A 23,378-nucleotide genomic window follows, 5' to 3' on the forward strand; every position below is an offset into this window, starting at 1 on the left:
AAAACGAGAAAAATTGCCAATATACATGATCATATACATATTAATCTTAAATGCATGTATACAAATTATAATTATATCAGGCACTTGAAAAATTGCACTGTATGTGTTTTCCGCGATGCCGATTAGTTCTCTCGTTGCGCTTACTTTGTGTTGCGAGAGTAATCATTGCGATTGAATTTTGATAGCTGTCAAATTTGTATAAATGGTTATCTATACCGGAAGAGATGGGGAGAGACAGAGAGAGACGGGGAGAGACGGGAGAGATGGGGAGAGACGGGGAGAAACCGGGAGAAACCGGGAGAGACTGGGAGAGACGGGGAGAGACCGGGAGAGACGGGGAGAGACCGGGAGAGACCGGGAGAGACGGGGAGAGACCGGGAGAGACGGGGAGAGACCGGGAGAGACCGGGAGAGACGGGGAGGGATCGGGAGAGACTGGTCGGGACGGGGAGAGACGGGGAGAGACGGGGAGAGACCGGGAGAGAGAAGAAAAAAAATTAGATAATAAATTAATGTATGTAAGTATACTTTCTCTCTCTCCCTCTCTCTCTCTCTCTCTCTCTCTCTCTCTTTCTCTCTCTTTTTCTTTTTCCTTTCTTTTTGTATATAATTATTTATTTATATAATTATTATTGCAATTGTTATTTTTAAAAAGTAAAAAACTAAATAGCGCGCGCGTAGCGCGCGCCTGTGTTGTTCTAGTTGAATAAATTTGTTATTTGATTTTGATAAAAAAAATTCGATGTGAATAATATAATTCCTTGAATATACGCTTGTTTGTCGAACAAAACAGATTTCGTGGAAAGCGACATACGAAGAGGAGATAGGGTCAGTGCACAGGAAGCTAAAACGTGGAACATAAGAGTCCAATTTGTCGTTCTCCATACAACCTCGTTCGTTCACGCGAGCGCTGCATTTTTTCCGTCAGTATCTGTTGTGACACAGCCGCAATCGTGTCGCAATTGCGTGATTGTTTGCGCCACTTTTTAATGAGCACTAATTCACACGTGTCGCACTCGAAGAAAATCCCGTTAGCTTTGTAGAACAATGTCAACACGCTGGTTAACCATTTTCCTGCTGTTAGCGAATTTTATTCTGATAGATAGCAATGGGCTACCCATGATTAATGTTGACGTAGAAGATAAATGGATAAGCACTGATGCGGGAAATGTTAATTGCCCAAACGGAGGTTCTGATTCGTTACCCAGTTTTAATGATTCCGAAGCGTCGATACAAACTCAGAAATGTTCAACCCTCTTGAATCAACAAAGAACAAAAAGTCATCGGCATAAAGAAGATGAAAAAGTGTCTTCTGAGAAAAGGAATTATTTGATCGCTACTTTGTCGAAGATTGCTAAAGTTCGATCGTTTGAAGAGGATCCTGTTTCAATCAAACGAACTTTAATGTACGATGCCGTGCGAGATAAATCCGCGTATGCACAAAATGGAATTTCTGCAAAGAATATGGGAACATTGACACCGCTTGACGCAAAGATATCTTCGGAATTGTTGTCCAACGGTATTTTATCCGTCAATCCGTTAAGCAATAAAATTGGACGAAAAAATTGTCGAGCTATACGAGACGTTTATGTACCGGAGATAAAGGAGAACGTTCCTTCGTATGCGTGCACATCTGAAGGCAAAACGTTTATTCTCTCGAGTAAGAGATTTTTGCAGGATCGTAGAGATAATTTACGCGTCAGCATCGACGACGACACGCTTCGTAAATTAAACGACCCTGCCGTCGCTCTCACAAACGGCCGATTCAACATTATTCCAGCCATCTTAATTTTAAAACCTGGACACGACAACTACGATATACATACAACAAAGGATCATCTTACACGAGCAATAGACATATCGAATGAAATCTGTTCCCGTTTACGAGAAAAAAAAATTAGGAGATACAACTTGAGTGCGTCTCATGTAAAATAAAAACTTGAGCATTAATTAAACTTAAATATAAATTTTTGTACACTATTATGAATAGTTCTGCGATTTTATTAGAAAGCGGTTTTATTAGAAACATTCTAAAATAACCTTACACGATGATTGTATCATTAACATAATTTACAATGTGCAAAGAAACTTTACAAACTTAGGAGCAACAACAGTTACTCGCACTTAGAAGACTGTAATATCCGCAGTGTAATGCATTCTTTATGACAACATAAATATATAAATCGTCGTATCATAAATAATACAAACTAAAATTAGAAATGTTTCTCATTCACGCAAGTGGCAATGTGCTCCGAACTTATTATTTTTATAATATACAGAATGTCTATCAACCAATCACACTTTTTCTTTGATCATAAATTTCTTAATGTACATCAAGATTTTATGACAAATTTTATGATAATTGTACAAAATTAACTTTTAGAAATAATTTTTATTTTAATTACTATTTAATATTAAAAATATTAGCATTGGAACAATTTAGATGATTGAAAAAGAATATATCGTTTGGACTACTCTGATACAAATAAGTTAGAAAATAATTTATTTTAAAGAGCTTTGATTATCTAATATCTAATTCGTTGCGATTTCATCGGTAGGCTGTGTCGAGTCTTACGTTTTGTTATTTGCGTTAGTTTCGCTTTCGTTTGGCAAATCGATGGGTGACAGTTTATCTACATTCGACAAAATTGTTGATGGGAGTTGCACCTTAATAGGTGGTTCTTCATCACCTTCAGCCGTAGCAATATTGTGTTCGTCCGAAGATTTCAAAAGATCTGTGTCTTGAGGTATTTCTAACAGATTTATTTTCGTAAACGGTTCCTCTTTAACTTCTTTAGCGCCAGATATAGTATCCTTATTAGTTTTATTTTCATTTGGCAAATCGATAGGCAATAGTTTATTTACATTGGACCACATTGTAGCTGGCCGATGTCCTTTAATTGGCGGTTCCTCTTTCGGCTCTTCAAATATAGCAATATTTTGATCCGATTGTGAAAAATCGTCGATTTGATGAATTTTCGGTAAGCTTGTCAACGAACTTTCATCGAGTGGAGCTTGCACTTTTATCGGCGCAATAAAATCGTACGCTTCATGTTGACTGTGTGTATTCTTGGACGGTGAGCCAGGATGTCTGGGATTTGGTGCGTAAAGCTCATTCGGTTTAGTTTCCTCTTTTTCCACTTCAATCGCCAGTTTTTCCAGCTCTTCCTTTTCTTCGTTGGAGAGTGGATTATTCTATAGGATATTTTACGCAAAATTTGTTATTTTACATATAACAAATGTTTATAATTATTTGTTGAATATACCTTGTTGCTTTATCGATATATAGTGACGCATCTAAAAATCTTACTTAAACTTTTTATATTAATTACTTATTTATTTTTAAATTAGAAAAATTAAGAATTAAAAAATTAAAAATCGAGAATCAATATTATTTAGAGGAAATAAAAATTTACATGTTATAAGATTTGTTAAACAAAGAAAAATCTCATAACACGCATACATGTATTTCTTAAACTAGCATTATTTTTTATAATTTAAAGAGTCGGATTGCGAATAAATGAAACGATCAATCCAAACAAGAACATATATAATATTTCCTAATTGTTATATTAAGTTAAAGATGTTTACTCATTTACTATTGTAATATTTTAGTCAGCTTATAGAACTCTATCATGCGTAGATAGGATCATTAAATGCGTCGCCATGTATTGATGAAGCGACAAACAACATCAGGTAAATCAAAGAGATTTTTTTTTTAGATTATACGCGGACGTCAAACGAGATGGATGTGCAGAAATCGAAAATGCGTTATATTCAAATTAGTAATTCCTTTTCTTAGAATTAAACGCTGTTTGTGGAGGATACAATTCACATGAAGCAATCTTTATTTTTAATAGTAAAAGTATGATAGGATGATAAATGCTCATTGAGTCATCGATGAGATTTTATCCATTATGAACAAATCAAGCCAGTCTTTTGCGTATTAATTTGAAATTCCTTCAAAACTAATACAAATTATGTGGTTTCTAAAATTTCTTTTGAAAATTATTTATTATAATGTATGGGTTTGATTAATTTCGCGATTATAATTAATTATTTTTACATTTATACCTTAAACGCGGGCCGTTTTCTAGAATTCTTTATCCTGGATCTTCCTCGGTAACGTCTACGCGGCCTGTTGTCATTATCATCAGGTAATGTATAAATGTTTAAAAGCTTTGGTTTACTAGGGTTTCGTGGGTCGTTGGCAGAGGCAAATGAACGACTTTCCGCTGCTCGAACATGCAGCGGATAATCGTGCTCCCTCTTCGGTTCATCCAGAAAAGTGTTTATGTCGTCATCTTTGTCAGACTCGTGAACAAGTGTGTGGTCTATTTTCTGTAAACTCTATTGTATAGTACAAGATTAACGCACACATACATACACAATATCTTTATAAAATATATCTCAATTTATGGCATTTATGATATCCTAAAGATAAATCGACATTTATTTTCTCGTTATTGTAATATCCAATAATTATTCTCGTATTTATCTTTGGCATTTAAACACATAATTATTTGAATATTGAATACCTTAACCGAATTTGTTGTCTCTCCGAAAGCTTCGGCCAACTCGGGATTTATTCCCGCCAACGGTTCGTCTCCGTATCTTATATAAACGGGAACGTATCCCGGGATGCTGGGCAAATATTGAATGGGACTCGAATCTAAAAGAAGTCGAACACGCTAGTTGAAACTAGGCAATGAGGAACGGTGTATGCTTAATACGGATGATTGCGCTGGAAATGCTCACTTGGCAAGGCGAGCTTATTGGCTATGATAGCAATGCGGATATTTAATCGCGTGCATAGAGATTAGCTAGACTTTAAGCGCTTAGTTAAATCTCACCATCTGTGAATCATAAGCTGCAATCACTAATTTGACTAAATAGCTTTCTGTTCTAAAATTATCTTTTTTAAGTCAAAAATTATAAAAATAAAAATTTTCAATGTGCAATTTCTTTTTTAACTGCATTTATTTTAATAGAAAATTATTTCGGGCAAATTTATGAAAATATATTCTTTTTATCTTCAAAAATTTATTTTTATTTTTTACTTTAAATTACAGATTCTAATATGCCATCTTAGAAATCATTAATTTTTTAATAAAACTTTTTTATGAAATTAAAATGTTCATTTATTAATATTTTTTCTATATTTTTTAATTTAAATTTATTTAAATTTATTCCACTTTAATGGAGGATAAATTTTAATTTTTTTAATTAGAAAATTAAAAATTATACTTGCTTTATGAATATTTAATTCATTAAAATTACTATTTTCACTCGTATATACATTTGGATTTAAACGATTTTTTTGGCTCATTTTGTAACTGAAAAAAATTACACACAACTTGCCAGATGTTTTGCCAATTTATTATGCTCTTAATATTTATTATTCTTAAAATTTTCAAAGTAGCGCACTAGTTATAATCCCGAATTGCGATCACTGCACAACACTGATCCTCCACAATGCGGTTGAATTATCAATGCTCGTCCGGGCGGGAATCTTGAACGTCGTATTTACTCACAGGCATAGCCAATGAGAGGTACCAGGAGTACCAGAAGGGAGATGGCCCTGGTACCACGCAGCGTCCCGGCAGCCTGCATCTTTGAACGGTACTGGGCCCCCGGAGCACGGGGCTCTCTCCTTTATATGTACGGTCCCCTACCCTCTAGCTAATGCTACGAAGAGGCCCATCGGGGTTTGCATCGATTCAGGAACGCCGTTCCGTTAATATCGAAACAAAAAGTCGAGTTCTCCTTTATTTTCGGCAATCGAGCCAAACGAGGGCAACTTATCGCGGTTCCCTCCCTTTACGCGCCGATAATGATAATAGGTTTCGCGCGATCGATTACTGTATTTTACACATCGACTAGATCTTATTCGCTTTTACGAGGGATGCTTTTTTTAGTACAGGGGAAGAATGGTTATGCTAAAGTATCTAAAAAATTTAATCGGCTACAGATCTGAAAATAATTTTGTTGGACCATCAAAATAATTATGCAGTAATGATTTTACACTTTATATATATAATTAATAATATTTTATAAAGATTAGAAGCGTGTATTATATTTTTTACTATATTTTACATTATATTTATATTATATAAATTATAATACAATCACTTTTTAACCTAATGCATAATGTGCGTAAATCTAAAGCTTTGAGTTTTTCTTAATTGATATTATGCAATCGATCAATGTATTTTAAAGATTGAAGGACCGTTGATCGACGTACAATAAAATCCGATAAATCACTGATAGTTATCTACATAGTAAATTTACTGGTAGAAACATGTAGCATGTGCCATTTTTCCGTTTTGCATATCTCATACGTTTAATTATTATCTGTTTAATTATTATATGACCCAGCAATTTACTTCACCGTAACGCATATATAAAAATTTGCATCTTTTGAATGTAGACAAAATTTTTTTATCTCAAACATCCATTCTTGACGACGAATCTCTGACTTGTAAAAAATACCGACACAAACGGCATCGGACAGATGACAGATTTCCTTTTCTTCTCGCAATGATAATGCAAGCGTTTTGATAGAATCGCCTTGCAATAATGAACGTCCTCTGAATTACGACCGTGGCAACGATGGTAGACGATGTTGACCAAGGTGTTGCTATTAAATGCCGTGAATCTTTACTCGTCTTGATAGAATTCAGACTGTTAAAGCTCACATTTACAAGCATGCCAACTTGGCAAGATAACCGTTAACTGTAGCGTCGTTTTCTCACTAAACTTTATCCCCTAAAATATTATAAATATGCTACATCGATACCGCAGCTCCGTTTCGTAATACGACAATATTATCTATTTTTTATAGTAAATGCGATACTTTGACATTTAAATTTTCGCATTTTTTTTTATTACCGAAACGTTTTCTCCTATATACTTTTGTCGTTGTGAGAAGCATTTCATAAAAGTCAATTTATATTTTACACATATCTTGATATATACAGGTATGTTGCCTGTTGATCTTGTCTTAAAAAATTGTTTAATTAAGCATAAATGTAAACAAGCTTATTAATAAGCACGCAATATTTGGATGCGAATTATATTTTGAGGTGTAAGTTATTTTTTTACAATGAAAGAAGGATCTCTATAATAATAAATTATAAATAAGTAAATGGTAATACTTAATTTTATAGCCGCAAATTTCAGATCTGTCTATGATTGTTCGCGAGTTCAAACGAGAATATAATCATTGCCGTGTAAATGCGTTATTGGGAAGAGCATAACTCAGATAATAACACCAGTACGCGAAGGAATTAATATGAAATACGATCCGCTATTTATATTATTATAAGCTAGGAATCTTAACTGCATATTTTCCCCGCAGCATAATTCCAATACGAAGTGAAAATATCAAATCGCACAGTTTCTTATTTTTGCTATAAAAATATTTTGAAAATTTAAAAAATATATTACGATCATAAATTTAGTAAGGTCTAAACAAGTGAATAAATTTTTTGGAAGATTTTTTTTACAAAAAATCTAACAGCAAATATATTGCTTTTGCCATCAATCTGGTAAATTTGTATTTGAAATAAAAAATGTTTTTTTTTTATTTGAAAGGTGTAGTTATAATGAAATAATTCTTTAATTATGCTTTATGATAATAACTAATTTTCTATAGATAATTATATCCTATAAGAAGATGAGAGGATTTTTATTTTTTTTTCTGTCTCGCTCTTTTTTACCATCTTATCATGATGCGAATAGACCTTGGTAATATTGATGTATCTTGGGGGAGGGAAAGGTCAGGATCACTATTCGACCCTCAGTCTCGCGCGTTCGTCGCATCAATGCGTTTCTTTTGCAGATGTGATGACAGGTGCGAGAGTCAGCTATCATCTTCGCTTGCTCGCGTGACAGCACCCAAGGGAGATTTAAAATTACGTCACTTTCCATTTTATGCCATTTCTACTGGTCTACCTTGATAGGCTCGTGAAACGAGTCGCCTCTGGTAACAAGTTATACCCGCTCTTCCACTAGATCGAAGTGAGCATTAGCCGCAACATCCGTATAAATTAATTTGCAACTGGGAGTTCCTGACTCACTCAAAGATTGTTTGACACGCTATTAAATTTTTATCTAAACACATTACAATATAAAATGTACATAGTACAATATAAAATTTTTAAGACAGGGCGCAATATAATGGGGGAAAAAAAATCGAACTATGTCACTTTTCATTTCGTATGTAATAGTTGCTCAATCATAGTGTATCACAGTTAATCGTCGCCCCTTTTCCGCTTGATTGAATCGAGCAAGGGAAGATAACTAACGAATATAGACATGTGCACATGTATACGTGTATCTCTCGCCAGATACGTGCGTGCGTGCGTGATCTCGTTTAATGAAATAGCATACGGGGTTTTTGATTCTGGATTTTAGAATCTTAATGTGCACGGTATTACAACACAATTCTCGAGAGAGAACTTGACATTAGTATCACTTAGCCACGAGAGATATACAATTATGAATAAACGGCCGATAAAAACACGCCTATTACACATCATTACAGACTAAACCTGTTGAATCGTATAGAGGTATCGTGCGATTATAATAATAAAACAGCAGGTAGGCCTCCTGTAAGAATAAGTACGTAGCAAACGGTTTTATGAAAATATTGATGCTGCAACCGGCTGGGGGAAAGAGCGCGTCGATGGTTAGAAGCGTGCCAAGATTAAAACGCAATTGCACCTCGGGATTAATTCACGACGCGTTGTTGCAGCGACTTATAAATAATTGCTAGTCTCTCGTCGCGCCCTGTGCCAGCCCGTGATCCTCATGCGAGTCATGCGTGTTATGTCGAACGTGGAACGCGACTAGATCAATCGCAAGCAGGATGGCTCTATTGCAATCTAGGCCATCATGGGATTATCGACGAAGGTCGCCGGTTCTATGTGCCCCAAGTCCGCCAGATCTCGTATTGTCTGATATACGAGTTTCGATACGCCCGATTACGTTCCCGCTGAGAGAGAGCTTCCGCTCTTTCGCTTTCCCGTGGATGCGTCTATCTTCAAAAAATCGCGCTGGCCTCGATCCTTCTAATAAAGTAGCGCGCGAATACGCGGTTATATTGCATGCCAAGTCAGTTAGCACGGAATTCCCGTTTAGACGCGGAGTTTCGCTGCCGGAGAAGAAAATGTTACGCGGCGCGAGTCTCGCGATGTCTGTCGAATCGCGAATAAACCAAAAAAAAAAAAAGAAAAAAAAGGAAAAACGCTGTCTGTCGCGACGCGAACACGTGAAAAAGGAAAACGCTCGGCGTCGCTCGTGCGTTGCACCGCGGCGCCGCGGGCTCGCTTTCCTATGCAAATTCCAGTCGTGTGCAACCGGTTCCCTTTACGATCCCTCGAGACACCCGGAGGATTAAATTAAATCCTGGCCGTGTACTCTAATCGCCGGCGATCTTGAGTCGTGCAGCATTGAGACATGGAAAACGAGGTGCGGAAACTCCACGCCCAACGATAATATTTCATCCTGTTCAATCGCTATCTTATCGTTATTACGATTATTGCCGATACTAGACGGATGCCAACAGGTGATCACGCTTATGAATCTGAGAAATACTCTCGTGAAGTATACGCCATTTGACACGCATATCTTATATTTTATGTAGACGTGTCTCAAGTTGCATTAAAACAAAACTACATCCTAATACAACTGCATACTGTGCTATCAATATTCAATCACTATAATTAAATTTACAGGTCATTTAATAAATATTGAGAAATTGCAATTTGGCTCTAATGAGTAAACGCGGATTTATTGATTAATTAAAAGTAAATAAATACTTGTTTCAACGATGACGCATGAAGTAAAAACCTGCTTTTTGCACGGGGTCTACCTTTGAATATCTTTAGATCTTGAAATATAATCGACAGGATGAGCCTGTAAAATTAAACTCGATATTATACATAGTGAGATCTGACGGAGCGTATCAAGCATAATTCAACGCACGTGCGCAAAGGTTAATAGCGATTACACGATACCTCTCATTTCGTACAAGATTAGACGTCTTACTCTCGCATCTGGCAGCGGATGTGTCTAGAATGTGAGCCCATTTTCACCTGCCGGCGTAATCTAATGTCATTAATTTACCGATAGCGCTGATATATGCTGTCATAAAAAGTGAAATAATGAAGTAGCGGATTAGATGATTAGGTCGCGTGCTACAGCGGACATTGATTAATGTTTCAAACGGCCGAGCGTGTTTGCTCTCCGACTCTGGAGCCCGTGTGTTGAATGATGTAAAAACTAAACTAATCTTGTGGGCAAATACCTCATTTACAATATCTTTGTGAAACGTATTGCCCGTATGAGGCCAGCATTCCTGCGCGTATGATTTGCGACTCGATTCGCGGAAACGTTATTTCACGATTATTTTATCACTGCATCTTTAGACGACAGTTCGATTATAATCTTGATGATCTATACCCTTTTTATTTCCTACCGTTTAATACCTTGTCGTTCGTTGACATGATACGTTGTAGAAACCGTTAATTAGTTTTAGTCGTACGAATCCGGTTTTAGCTAGAATAAAACTTGCTTATCAATCTCGTAGGATTAGCTGATATATTGACTTATGGGTAGGGACTATCATTAATCTGTCATGATTATTTTTAATGATAATAATTTAATGATTCTTTGGCTTTTAATAACGGATAGAAACGATCTGAAGATGCATGAATTGTTAATACAAACTTTATTCTCATTTTATTATACAGATCTAGTTAACAAATTTACTATATGCTACTTTAAAAAACACATGTATTTAAATTTTAGTAAATATTACTAAAAATCCATATTTGTTACTCAAAATGTTTATAGCATATGATCTCACAAAATAAATGTGATATTTGAATGTTAGCAAATAAATAATAAATCGACAGACCGCGAAGAAAGCAACGATGAAAATATATAGAAACAAAGTTATGATGTACTAACATTTTTTATTCAATTTTTTCATCTGCATAAACAGGACAAGGCACGAATTGCTAACGTTACGTGTTAGAAATATAATTACGTACTGCACAGCTAAAATGTTCATCTGCCATTATTTGAATGCAACATGTACACTTTAACAAAATAAGATGAATGTTAAAAGTGGCGCGCACCTGCGAATTTCCGGCACTTTCGGAGTGTCCCGAGAGAGAAGTCAAGGAAGACCGCCGAACGTACAATTACTTCGCTCGTGTAAGTTTTTACGATCTGTCCCTGGTTCGCCCAGTTTTTCCTGGTGGTAGAGCGGCTCGCGGTCGCGGGCACCACGGAGTTCGCCGGCCGACGACGGTCAACGACCAGAAAATACGCGCGAATTGTAGAAGAAGAGTCCTTGCCTATGATGGCGCGATCGATCGGAGTCAATGGGCATTTGACGACCCGCAGACCCACATTTTCTCCAGGCCGTTGCATCCCGTCGCTCTTACAAAACCGTCCGTAGTTATTATTGCCCGGAACTTTCGAGGAAACATTAGGTTTGCAAACTCGTGAGAGTCTTACAAAAAAAATTCGACGCTCCTTCCGTATAAATTCAGTCTGTGTCACACGAAAATCACACTTTTCTTCTAATTATATGAAGTTTCGAAATAATCAATTTTTAATTTACAAATGCGTGTGTAATTGCACATATTACATTACAAATAATTTTTACTTTTGTTCTACTTTATTTCTCTCTCTCTCTCTCTTTTTTTACTTAATTTTCGCGTTTTATTTTTTGCCCTCTGTCAAATCTTTCTTGCGATGAATCTCTTGATCTTAATTTTAATGATAGACCGCGAGTACTGGAGCTGATCATAATTGAGATGTGGGTAAAGGAAATTCTAAAGAAATTTAAGACGTAATCCGTAATTGTTGTAGTTACGACCGTGAAATTAACAGGAAAAAAAACTAGTTGCTGACGCATATAGTAAATGACCAGCGAATAGGCCACTTTGGTCGGCACGAAGTGAATTACGTTCCTTCGCTCTCCTCGCGCTCTGGACGCGATATTCTTGTTTTTTAGCAGCTGATCGTGCCGATAAGGTTGCCGAAGGGATGCCGTCGGGCACGAAGGTGCGAGCGTGGCGGACGCTGCGCGAGAATCGCGAGATGAATACGATGCTCGTTCGAGTAGACACCCGGACGGTGTCCCGATCAGGCTTCGCGTTTCGGTGAGTAATTCGTTCCACGCCGGGTTATTCCCTTTCTCCCTGCCCGGAAGAGAAGAATTGGAAGAAATTTACCGTTACGTTCATCCAACTCGCGCCGTAATTACTGTTGCCACTCCGCAGTTATGGACAGTCGGCCGGCGCATCGCTGAAATCATTCTCGCGGATGCTGCGGTGCCGTCGCTCTCGTACCCGGTTGTATTTATAGAGAGTCTGGTTGTGCGCGCGGCCGCGCGGCGTTTAAATCCCACCCATAGAAACGCGCGTGAGATACTTATGACGCCGATCGCGGAACGCTATACGCGAGAGGAAAGACCGCCGAAGCGCTTGAGATTATGGCGCCGCCGGTTGCGGGTACCACGTGAATTACAACGGTTTGATAATGCGGAACGGGTACCACGTGATATGATGCGGAACGGATTCGAGCATGCATTACGCTTCACGAGACGCCGGGATGATGAACTTTATCGCCTGTCGTCGAATTATAGTCTCCTCCGCACGTGTCTTACACGTATTACGTGCACTTACGCTTCCCCTCTACAGGTTTGATTCTGATTTCACTCAAAAGATAATTACTCGTAGATATCTTCGAGGCTCTGGCGTGGCCACGTTAAAAAAATGTAATTGCATAATTGTGGGAAAAAAAATCAACGTTCTTCCGGACATGAAGGTCTTCTCCGGGAAAATTTTCCGATTTCACATATTTGCGAGTTAACGAAAAAAAAAAAAAAAGGATAATAGTGATGATGGATCGTCTTATTATCATGAGTGTAGCTTTATCGAGAAGCGTAGAAATTAATGGACTATTAAAGCCACGCGAGGAGTGCAGACGCAATACGTCTCGTTAACACGCAGCGTTTTCTTCCGCTGAAGCTCCATGAAAAACTAATCACGAACCTCGTAATTATTTCTACGAAGTCGTTTACGTCCGAATAACGCAGTGAATCGTCATTTTTGTTAAAGCCAAACCTGTTTTTGTTATTTATTCGCGGCCACCGTGCAGCAGTACAAGTGTCTGTTGTACAAAACGAATGGAAAGGGAAAATGTTCTTACGTTAAAATATTTTAAGGCCATTTTCGAACATTGTGTTAATACAAAGTTTTTATTTATGATGATTTATAGTACTTGAAGAATTCACGCTTTTTTTTTTGTACTGTATGTTTGTGTATTAAACATAAAGGCAGGATAAATCTTTAATGGCAATACATTTACTTGATTTACATGATTATATGTACTCCGCTTATTTCTTTCCCCTGAAAAAGAAAATTATGTTAATCGATGCAAACGCAAACTATCAATAATGAAACAAATCTTTGGTAAAACACTTACCAGCTTCCAGAAGAAGAAGAGGCAGACGCCTGGGAATGAGACCACGAACCTCCACCGCCTCCGTATCCACCACCCCTAAAGTAACAAAATTATTTTAATAAAGAACTGACGGGTCTGTAGTATATATATAACATACAAGTATTGACTGGTTGATAAGACAAGATATTTAAAGAAATCTTTTTTTTTTAATTAAAAAATATTAATAATTTTAGCTATTGAAAATTTAGTTACTTAAAAATACAATTTATTAAAATTATATTTATTAAAATTATTATTGAACGATTCTAAGTATGTGGTTTTATATATGCGACTAATTAAAAAAGAAATTAGTATAAATACCCGCAACGAGGGCAACCGCCGCCACCTCCATAATGAGGCCTGTGTCCTGTAATAAGTACACGCGTATTATTATACTATAGTACTGCTGTCAGATACCCTAGACAAAGCCTGCCCCTGTTAGGCGCGATTATAATGGAGATCAGCGGCAGCAATGTATTAATATATAATTAGAGAACATAATCCTTTAGAAGTTATAATTATTAGTATTATTATGAGCAAATTTCAGCTGGAGAAAGCTAAGCGAGCAAAAAATTTCTGTTATCGATTATTACTCTGTTATTATTATCTTAATTATAATTGCTTTTCTTATATGCATAAGGGTTTTACTTAATATTATAATTTAGTAAAAATAAGAATATGTAAGTTTTTAATTTTTATTAATGTCTAAGCATTATTTTTAAACAAACTCCTTTGAAGCATAAAGCACGAGTATGTAATTAATAATTTATTTAATAATTAATTTTTTATTTAAGATAATGCAAAAATTGAAGAAGCTATACAACAGGTTGTCATAGTTAAAAAAATGGTTGAAGTTGATTTGGTCAAATGGTTTGCGTTTCAATTTTTAGAAACCTGCATAGTAAGCTATTCACTTTTGAAACAGTTAATGCAATATTTTAAAGCGAACCCTGAATAACTATTATTACTGATATATAAAGTAGGTATAATTATATCCTAATATAGGTACATTAAACAATAATTTTGATATATATTGTTTTGAAATCCTATTAATTATTAATTGATAATTATTTTAATTATGTATATACATCTATCTTGATTGATTTAGAATATCTAGATGTTAAAATTTGGAAAGAATTTTTTGTTAAGTTAAAATTAAAAAATGTAATAATTATATTAAGTACATATGATGTATGAAAATATATATGATTTTTGCTATTTATTTCTTAAAACTTAGTTTTTCAAAAGTCTTTATCTAGAATTATTTGTGTTATTTTAATCATAGAGTGGAAGGATATTTTTATTTAAAACTATTAATTTTAGATCAGACAAAATTGGTCCAAAAAGGATCGGCAAAGTGTATAGTAAAAAAGTAATATACGGTTTCGGGGCATGCTTTAATGCTAAGTTGATAAGTATTTATCGATTAGTTGTACCTACTTCTTTGCAGTTAGAATCATAACTTACCTCCGCCACCACTAGGATAATAACCTCCACAGGTGGAGCAATAACCCCCGCTAGGATACCCTCCGCCACCACTTGGGTAATGTTTACCCTTTTTCGAATACCCACCCCAACCACCTCCTCCTCCTCCGCATTTAAAACAGATGGTTCTCTTTTGACGGTATCTATTTTCATCACCCTTCAAAGCCGAGTCTATCATACTCTGGGCCTTTGCCTTTTCCAATTTCATCTTAAGCACTTTCGCCTTGCTGTTGAGATCGATCTTGTCGACCTTGAAACCTTGGCCTTCCAATCCCTCCGCAAATTCGTCGAGGTCGACGGGTGGATGCTTTTCTAACTCTTCGTTTTCATCGTCTTCTACTACTAGGAGAACAGAGACCAGCGGTTCTACACGGAAAGAAAAATTCTAGAAAAATTACCGTGCTCGAGACTATAACTCTAGTGCAAACGTGTTTTGTAATGTAAATGTATGAGGAAAATTACTATTTGTTATGGACAATTTCAAATAAATGGATCAATTAAAAAAAATCACTAAAATTTCTAATTTAGTACAGTAAAATATATATGAAAAACAATTTTTACTTGATTTTGGCGAAAAATTAATGGTTGGTCATAATTAAATATAAAAGTTTTCTTAAGTTTTATCGTGCTCCTTGTAAATTTTTCTTTTACGCTAAAGAATACTTAAAGATCAGTTCATAAAATTTTACTCCGCTGTCTCTGAAAACTGTGTTTATCTTGTTTGGCTACCATCGAGTTTCATATTGTATTGATCATGTATTTAAGTGGCAAGGAAACAAATAATATTACGTATTGCATCATTTAGTAGCCTTCGATCAATTGAAGATAAATTTCAATAAAAATAATCAATTGCAGTAAATTTAATTTCAATATATGCGATTGATTCCTGGCGGAAAAAATTTCTATGAATGTAAAAATATTTATTAAAAGTAAAAATTTATAGGAGTTTTTAATGTTTTATATAAATATCGAACTTTTTGTAAAAATTAAAAAAAATAACCACAAATTACAATTACTTTCTCAAATAAATCTCTCTGAATATATTTTTTTGCTGAAGATGTCCTATATAAATTTTTTACTTATATATGCTTCATGTTTTTATAACAATACTTTAAACAATTCAACAATAATTATTAACTTATCACACATATGTAGCCATAAATATGTATCCATAACCTTCGAATGTTTACAGATTATCACGAAGTGTTAGTTCCCGTAAAGTCTTCGAAGTGAAGCAACGTCGACGGCGGTTCACGATTGGTTCACGATACATTTTTTTTATTCAAATTTCTTCTAAGAATTCTTTCGACTCTGTTCGCCCTTATCATTTTACAAATAATTAATGTCAAGTGGAATTTATCAAAAGATAATAAGGTATGAGACATCATATATTTTATTGATTCACACTCACCCAATATCTCAGGAATCGTATCTACAACCTCATTTTGGAACATTTCCTCTGATGCGTTGCTGCTACCATTTTTTACAGCATACAGATTAATTATATAAACTGTAGCATGATGTTCCTCTTGTCCTAAGGGTGGCGGTTGTAATTCGGTCGACAATGTATGTTCTTCGTGAGTATTTACACCTGATTCTGGTCGCAAAAAAAAATCAATTGATATTTACGTGAAGAGAAATAGGAAACTTCTATTGAATGACATGAATTGACGTAAAAAGAATTTTAAATCGGCGATTAGATTTGTGTGCCAACGCAAACATCCTGACATCATTATTATTCTCGAAGACGAACATGATCTCGCCTGCTGCATATGAATAGATTACAAAGCTCATTGCTTTTCAAATTCTCTAAAGAAACATTTAAATTTATGATAAATGAAATACAGCGCAATATATCAATAACACAGATTAAGTAATAAAGATAAAATAAAATACTTAGATTATATTTTAAATGTATATAAAATTATTATTACCTATATAAAGAACGCAGAAATATAATTCTACAAATTTGCGTGAAAAATTATTAAAACATTAATGTCACTCAATGAAAAAGTTTACGTTATTATTCTTTGTAGCTTTAATAATATTATTTTATATTATAAAAATTATTACAATTAAAGTTAATACATTAAATTGAATGCCTATTAAATTTGCTTAACTATTATTAAAATATGAATATTGAAAAATTTAAATAAATTAAACGATTCAAATATACTCTTCAAATTATAATCATTGAAAATACACTGGTATACTTTTCTTGTCAATCAGTAAAATTAATACATTGATCTTTCAGTAATTATACATGAATTTTGAAGTAAAAATCAGTAAAATACAGTGAATGCTCACTAATTATCACAGCTATAAGTATATCATTGCAAATCAGAGATGATAATACACTACAATTTAGAGAATACCATATGCCGAGGAAATAGAACGTACGTTATGCACGAAGAGATTTTTATCAAATATAATTGCAATCTGTTCTCTCACCTGGCAAAATAGTCGGTAATCCGAAGATGACCGTGGCAAATGTAAACAGAAGCACTAGGCTAAGAGCGCGAGCTGCCATAGTGACGGGATTCGATATCCTCAGGATGCACTGCATGCCAATTCTTTAATCTCGCCGCTTTTATAGTCATCTATCCGACACGCATTTGATCCTGATGTAATTATGTAACGTGCCACCTCCACCGCTTTCCTTCACGCGATACGCGCCGCACCGCGCCGAGCGGCCGATGCTGGATTTTTGGATTTTCCGAGGGAGTCCCCCGTAATGCGCGTGTGCACGCGCGCGCGTTCTGAGACACTTTTCTCCGAAATAAGGATGCAATCGTGTGAATCAATGAGAACGTTATTAAAACGAACTTAGAAAGAAACCGAAAGGAGATAATAAAGTCGATAAATTAATATATGACCTGTATTGTTGTAATTTCTCTGCGCGAATAATTATATCTTGTGGTTTTTCATTCGTTGATTATGTCACAGGAGAGACAGATAATGTTAAGAAAATGTATTAAACAAAATTCTTCTTTTTGATATATTGTAATAACAGAATTGTTACTATAAAAATAATTGAAATGTTAATACAGCCAAAATAACTGGTATGTGAAATATTAAAAAATTAAACGCAAAAATTAAAATGATGAGAATAATAATCTTGTCGTCAAAGAGCTACTAAGACGTATTGATAAATGACTACTGAGAACTTGCATCAATTGGTAATTACCTTTTTTAAACGGAGTTTTATGCAGAATAGACATTTTCATTTATTCGTTAACTCATTATTAATCTAGTAACACTCTTTAATTATTGATTTTTGTTCACATTATTATCACATTAGGTTATTCACTGCATATATTTTAACGTACGTAGTCATCAGTAATCGTAGCAACGTCATGTACCCGACTAATAGCGGAATGATTTCCCTGGCATCAAGCTATTATTGTAATTAAATAGTTCCCATACATTAAACATTGAATGACGTTTGTGCTAGGATTTCCCAACTCGAGCATATTTTTTTCATAATTAGCGTTGTAACATTTTTTTCTCGGTACTCAGTAAATTTACATTTTGTTACAAAAAAATGACGAAATGAAATTTATGTGTGTCTGTGACGTCTTACTTAAAAATTAATTCATAATCTTTTCTAACGTTATAATTTTAAGTCGTCTTTAACTAAAAAACTATTGCTGCGTTAATTTTGAAGTGACAATTTAACTTCTATCAACTTATATTTTATATATTTTTATGTTTTTATTTTATTTTAATTTAACACAAAATATTTATTTATAGTGATTAGCACTGTAGTTAGAATAACGATCAAATTACATTTGCAAACCATCCAGTTAATATTTCCTGTTTGCTTCGTTGCGGTTAAACCCGTTGCAATCGTGTTATTGCGTGTCAATTTTGCTTATGTGTAAATTTTCGCATATTCCTATCATCCATCACGAACGGATCAACTTGTTTATAAAAATACGCGATACAAGTTTCCAAGTACCTTAAGCAGGTGCGTGATGTAATGACATGCAACTAACATCGTATTTTTTCGAGATTGAACAGCAAAAAATTTATTCTAATACATACTTTTTATAAGGCTTAAATCTCGCATTTTTTTGCAATTTACAATGATGTTTTTTAACAACGATAATAAGTTACGGGCGGTTATTCTTAATTTGTTAAGATTAAGACAATGTTAATCTTAATTTTAATACTTTATTGCTGTTTTCATACGTCATATGAGTGTTGCAGCACGTCAATTAGAATATATTTTTAATACTTTCTACTCACGTCATCACTCATTTGCAAGCGGAATTAATTAGATTTTCTAAGAAATGCAATAGCTGCAGATTTGATTTTCTGGGATGGTCCATAATTGTACTTACGTGTATCGTTACTAAGAACAATCTTTATGTGTTTTATATACGGTTTGTTCGAATTGTGCGTAACTAAAACCGCATCAGCTGCCGACAACACAAATCACTTTCCTGTTGACTGCAAAAGAATGCGGAGTTCGTTTAGCCTTGGCTGAGATCAAGGTAAATCAGATTTAGAAGTTATAATCGCGATGATGATTGAGAGTCGCGACGAAAATCCCTTTGAAGGAAGACGCCGATTCTAAGAAGGATCCATTAATTAACAGACTATTTCGCAATAGTCTAATAATGCGATATATTCTATTTCTAAATCTAAAAAAGAAATACAGCGCTAACATATGTGTCATCATTACCATTAATTTATAGCTACGATTTATGTGACATAGGTTGCAGTCATATGCAACATCGCAAATATGTAAATCCACATAATTGTTGCTTACGATATACGTATAAAAACATAAGAATCTCGAAAACAAGATTGCACCGAAAAAATTAAAAAATAGTAACAAAAACTTACTATATGTAACGTTAATTATCTGATTTTCACATTAGAACTTTTTTACACGATAAATTAGTAAATTAGTCAGCGAGATATCGGTTCAAATCACGAGAATAATCTGTAAACGAGTTATGCATAACTATTGTACGATTAAAAAAAATTAATTAAAATATCGCGGGGATTTTCTTTACTGTTAGCAAATTAGTTATTCGAGTCGGTCGTTTATTGCTAACTTATGTGAATTTGAAAGAAAGATATTAATTATCGGTCATTACGTGATCTTTATGTCTGGCATTAAGCTACAGTGTTATTAATCGGTATAAATTATTTAATAAGAATCTATTGATGTGCGATAGCTTCAACCTTACGCCCCTTAACAAATGTTAGTTCGCTCTTCGTTAATTATAGAGTACAAATAATCGAATTTCTCGCGGATAATGTTCGACCGGTTTTATGATAATTATTTTTACCATAGCTTTTTATGAGTCTAACTGAGACGATCGGTGAGTCAGTGCTGAGACCTTGAATCCCATCAGCGAGTATTTCAGACTTTACAAATGCCAGATTTGATGTTACTTTCACCGATAGCTTTGATCTATTTGTTTCAGATCCATTAATTAATTCATAATTTTTATAGACAATAGTATGATACTAGACAATGAATTAGATTAATGAATGGACATTTATCTGATACATAAAACTCTACTTTGATTTGTTTTTTATTTATTACAAATCTTTCTATCTACATGCATTACAACGTTTTTTCTTCGCGCAAAATTTCCGAGAAATCGAATTAATGGAAAAGTAAGCTATTTTTAATATCTGTATATGATTAATTGATAATATCTTCATTTTGATGACGTATATGAGTAAAGAAACAGCTACTACGTCATTGTAATTTATCAAAAAGTTAACTTAAACATAAAATTATCTTAATTAATGAACAATTGGAGAAATAAATAAGAAATATTTTTTTATTTATTATTTAAAAAGCTTATGCATTTAAAGACTTTCTTGAATATAAATGTTACAAATCCTTGCTAGTTAGAAAAGTTTTTGTAATATATTATAATCACAATTATTTTTTTACTTAAGACTTATTCGAAAGAATATTAATTTTTTTGTTGAAATGACAAAGAAAAACCAATTTGAATAATTAATATTATTATATCTAATTCACTTCTCATTCTAACTCACGTACCGTCTGCTGATATTATTGCTAAAAATGATTGGTAAAAATTGTCGATAAGACAGACTTTGCTTATTCCCTAAGTTATTTAGACCGTTTGCTTATTTCAAAGATGTCGCGATGAGTTTAAGATTATATGAATCTTGACCTATAGGGACGATTAATCTATAATTATTGAAACTTAATAATACATCTAAATTTAATCTACTGCGGAATTATTTACGTAAATTTTAATTATTTTTATTCATTTTACAAGCAATAATACCATGTACATTAAAAAAAATGAACACCAGATAATTTAATTTAACAATAACAGGAAAACGTAATGCGATTTTTATCTTTAAGTCATTATACAATGTCAAACAGTTCACCGACAGTTTCCGCGAGATCAGAGATCAAATCTCTATCAGAATATTCTCGTTTGGAATCTTTACTTTCAATTTGAAGACTCGTCGACCCATGATTTCGATTGTTCTTAGAATCGCGTAGCCGATGTTCAATAAAAAAATCTGGTCGGGAAACCCTATGATTCGGTTGCCATTTATAGATGTGAATTGTTGGTTTTTGTTCGTGTCTGGATGTGCCAGGTGCATAGATATTCAATGTCGGCCGTGTTTCATCGCACGGTTTTGTAATAGTCACTGTTGGTCGATTGAAACGCTGATCTAAAATGATAATTTTAACCTTCGCTCGTCATTTTGATACGATAAACCTTAAACAATTTCTTAATAAATTTGGAGGGTAGAAAATTAAATGTATATTTGATAATTGCACTCGCCACTGAAGCCATTGCTTGGATCAACGTTCCTCCATGTCGGCCAACAGGGATGTCGTGCATTAACGGCCGCAGCTTGTGAAAATTGTCTACCAGTTGTAGAGGATTGCGAGGTACCAGCGGAAGATGCAGCGCCGGTAATTGCTTGTCCACTTTCGATCGCTCCGAAAGAAGCGGCAGTTGCTTGACCAAAGCTAAACGAATGGCTTTCGGTCTTGACATTATTACCTTTGCTATAAGCTCCCGCGGCTGCGCTAGAAATTCCTGATAATCCCGCAGAAACAGTCGTCGATTTGCTTGCGGAAACGGAAGAACTGAAAAACAACTGCCTTTTATATACGCCAAACGAATTTTAAATTGAAGCACATTGTCTCATACACACCCATCAATCCCGTACCCCGTAGGATGATTGTAACTGTTACTTTCCGAAAGGCTAATACCATCGAGATTCGCACCCAGGCTGACAGAGTGCGCATTATTATTCCCTGCGTTTAAACTGACAGTCGCCGTGACGGGGATAAGAGAGAGGAGACGTGTCTGTGGTTCCTTATTATCTAACATCTTGATGACTGATTCGGGTGTTAGTTGTGGTGGCGTGTTCCATCGTTGCTCGTATTCGTCTGTTCAATGAAAAGCGTTTGTTTTTAAACACATATATCCATTCTTATATTTTACTAAATTTTATACTTGCATCAGTTACGTGAAAATTCAAATTGAAGTCAAACACACGTACAAAATTCTCATAAATCTTTAGATCGTAACACCTTTACAGTAAACATTACCAATGCGCGTTTTATTTTAAATTTGTGAATATTAAACTGGTATTACAAAATAATGATGATATTAATAACTTTTCTGTTTTTAAGAATTCTGAAAAGAAAATTTGAAATTTGGTAACACCACTATCACTTATTCGAGACATAAAGGTTTAAAAAATTCCATGAATATAAAAACGATCGTTATATCACGACAAATAAAAAAAATATTTTCAGAGGCACTCTCGATGTAACATACTCGCACTTATCACAAAAATGCTTTCTTATCGGTATTTTCGATATTTACGTGCACTGACAGATTTCATCTTCCCAGAAATATTTCTCTCACCTGCCCGTACAAACGACAGTGCGAACGTTAGTAAAAGAATGCTGCCAATGCTCCTCGCCATGTCTGAATACGTTCTGACTTGGTCGTGCTATCGTCCTACCCTTTTTTAATAACCACGCACGACCTTAGATACATTATTAAGATGCAGGACGCGTTCATTTGAGCAATTCACCTTAGATGAATTGTTGTGCGGTGACGCGAATCCCGATACAGAATTATAATTCTCAGTGGCCAACAGATACCAATAACCAGTAAATTTTTTGAATTATTTATTGTACACATATTTTGTTTTGCATTTTGACTTTATTAGGAAGTGAAAAACCTACATTACGATACATATTTATGTTAATGTTAATTTTCTTCGAAAAAGAGAATATATTTCTTTGAAAAAGAGAATATAAATATAATTGTTCATGTCCTTATTAAACTTTAGTAAAATAAATAATAAAAATACAATTTAAGG

General features: G+C 34.5%; 4 protein-coding genes across 6 annotated transcripts; 1 reads left to right on the plus strand and 3 right to left on the minus strand.

Moving 5' to 3' along the window:
• Positions 1-690: 690 nt before the first annotated feature.
• On the plus strand, positions 691-2,538 carry LOC114254592. The gene has a single exon (XM_028191167.2). It carries the CDS (start codon positions 1,047-1,049, stop codon positions 1,932-1,934), a length of 888 nt encoding a protein of 295 aa, XP_028046968.2. The 5' UTR covers positions 691-1,046; the 3' UTR covers positions 1,935-2,538.
• LOC105828454 lies at positions 1,998-5,656 on the minus strand. 2 transcript variants are annotated; one of them, XM_012666781.3, is made up of 4 exons: positions 5,534-5,656; positions 4,538-4,671; positions 4,074-4,340; positions 1,998-3,194 (listed from the first exon to the last, which is right to left on the minus strand). In XM_012666781.3, exons 1-4 carry the CDS (start codon positions 5,610-5,612, stop codon positions 2,571-2,573), a joined length of 1,104 nt encoding a protein of 367 aa, XP_012522235.2. In that variant the 5' UTR covers positions 5,613-5,656; the 3' UTR covers positions 1,998-2,570. The 2 variants fall into 2 exon arrangements, with proteins under 2 accessions (XP_012522235.2, XP_012522234.2); XM_012666780.3 differs by having other exon boundaries at positions 4,074-4,349; positions 5,534-5,655.
• A 7,606-nt stretch (positions 5,657-13,262) lies between these two features.
• On the minus strand, positions 13,263-17,617 carry LOC105828453 (cold shock protein 2). 2 transcript variants are annotated; one of them, XM_036289483.1, is made up of 6 exons: positions 17,463-17,617; positions 16,423-16,608; positions 15,099-15,377; positions 13,848-13,893; positions 13,509-13,583; positions 13,263-13,432 (listed from the first exon to the last, which is right to left on the minus strand). In XM_036289483.1, exons 1-6 carry the CDS (start codon positions 17,575-17,577, stop codon positions 13,420-13,422), a joined length of 714 nt encoding a protein of 237 aa, XP_036145376.1. In that variant the 5' UTR covers positions 17,578-17,617; the 3' UTR covers positions 13,263-13,419. The 2 variants fall into 2 exon arrangements, with proteins under 2 accessions (XP_036145376.1, XP_036145375.1); XM_036289482.1 differs by having other exon boundaries at positions 14,994-15,377.
• Positions 17,618-20,550: 2,933 nt separating this feature from the next.
• Positions 20,551-23,083, minus strand: LOC105836557. Its single transcript, XM_012680666.3, has 4 exons — positions 22,916-23,083; positions 22,194-22,431; positions 21,815-22,125; positions 20,551-21,701 (listed from the first exon to the last, which is right to left on the minus strand). Exons 1-4 carry the CDS (start codon positions 22,974-22,976, stop codon positions 21,385-21,387), a joined length of 927 nt encoding a protein of 308 aa, XP_012536120.1. The 5' UTR covers positions 22,977-23,083; the 3' UTR covers positions 20,551-21,384.
• Positions 23,084-23,378: the final 295 nt, after the last annotated feature.

Source organism: Monomorium pharaonis, chromosome 7, assembly GCF_013373865.1.
Source record: "Monomorium pharaonis isolate MP-MQ-018 chromosome 7, ASM1337386v2, whole genome shotgun sequence".
Classification (NCBI taxonomy): domain Eukaryota; kingdom Metazoa; phylum Arthropoda; class Insecta; order Hymenoptera; family Formicidae; genus Monomorium; species Monomorium pharaonis.

Excerpts from the sequence above, each read along its gene's own strand:
- LOC114254592 (XM_028191167.2), top strand. The coding sequence starts at position 1,047 with ATGTCAACACGCTGGTTAACCATTTTCCTGCTGTTAGCGAATTTTATT.
- LOC105828454 (XM_012666780.3), bottom strand. The coding sequence starts at position 5,612 with ATGCAGGCTGCCGGGACGCTGCGTGGTACCAGGGCCATCTCCCTTCTG. Across the intron at positions 4,350-4,537 it reads AGACAACAAATTCGGTTAAG|AGTTTACAGAAAATAGACCA; the intron begins GTATTCAATATT and ends ACTATACAATAG. Across the intron at positions 3,195-4,073 it reads GAAAACGGCCCGCGTTTAAG|AATAATCCACTCTCCAACGA; the intron begins GTATAAATGTAA and ends AATATCCTATAG.
- LOC105828453 (XM_036289482.1), bottom strand. The coding sequence starts at position 17,577 with ATGCAGTGCATCCTGAGGATATCGAATCCCGTCACTATGGCAGCTCGC. Across the intron at positions 16,609-17,462 it reads ATTACCGACTATTTTGCCAG|AATCAGGTGTAAATACTCAC; the intron begins GTGAGAGAACAG and ends TTTTGCGACCAG. Across the intron at positions 15,378-16,422 it reads TACGATTCCTGAGATATTGG|AACCGCTGGTCTCTGTTCTC; the intron begins GTGAGTGTGAAT and ends CTTTCCGTGTAG.
- LOC105836557 (XM_012680666.3), bottom strand. The coding sequence starts at position 22,976 with ATGGCGAGGAGCATTGGCAGCATTCTTTTACTAACGTTCGCACTGTCG. Across the intron at positions 22,432-22,915 it reads ACTGTCGTTTGTACGGGCAG|ACGAATACGAGCAACGATGG; the intron begins GTGAGAGAAATA and ends TTCATTGAACAG. Across the intron at positions 22,126-22,193 it reads ACGGGGTACGGGATTGATGG|TTCTTCCGTTTCCGCAAGCA; the intron begins GTGTGTATGAGA and ends GTTGTTTTTCAG.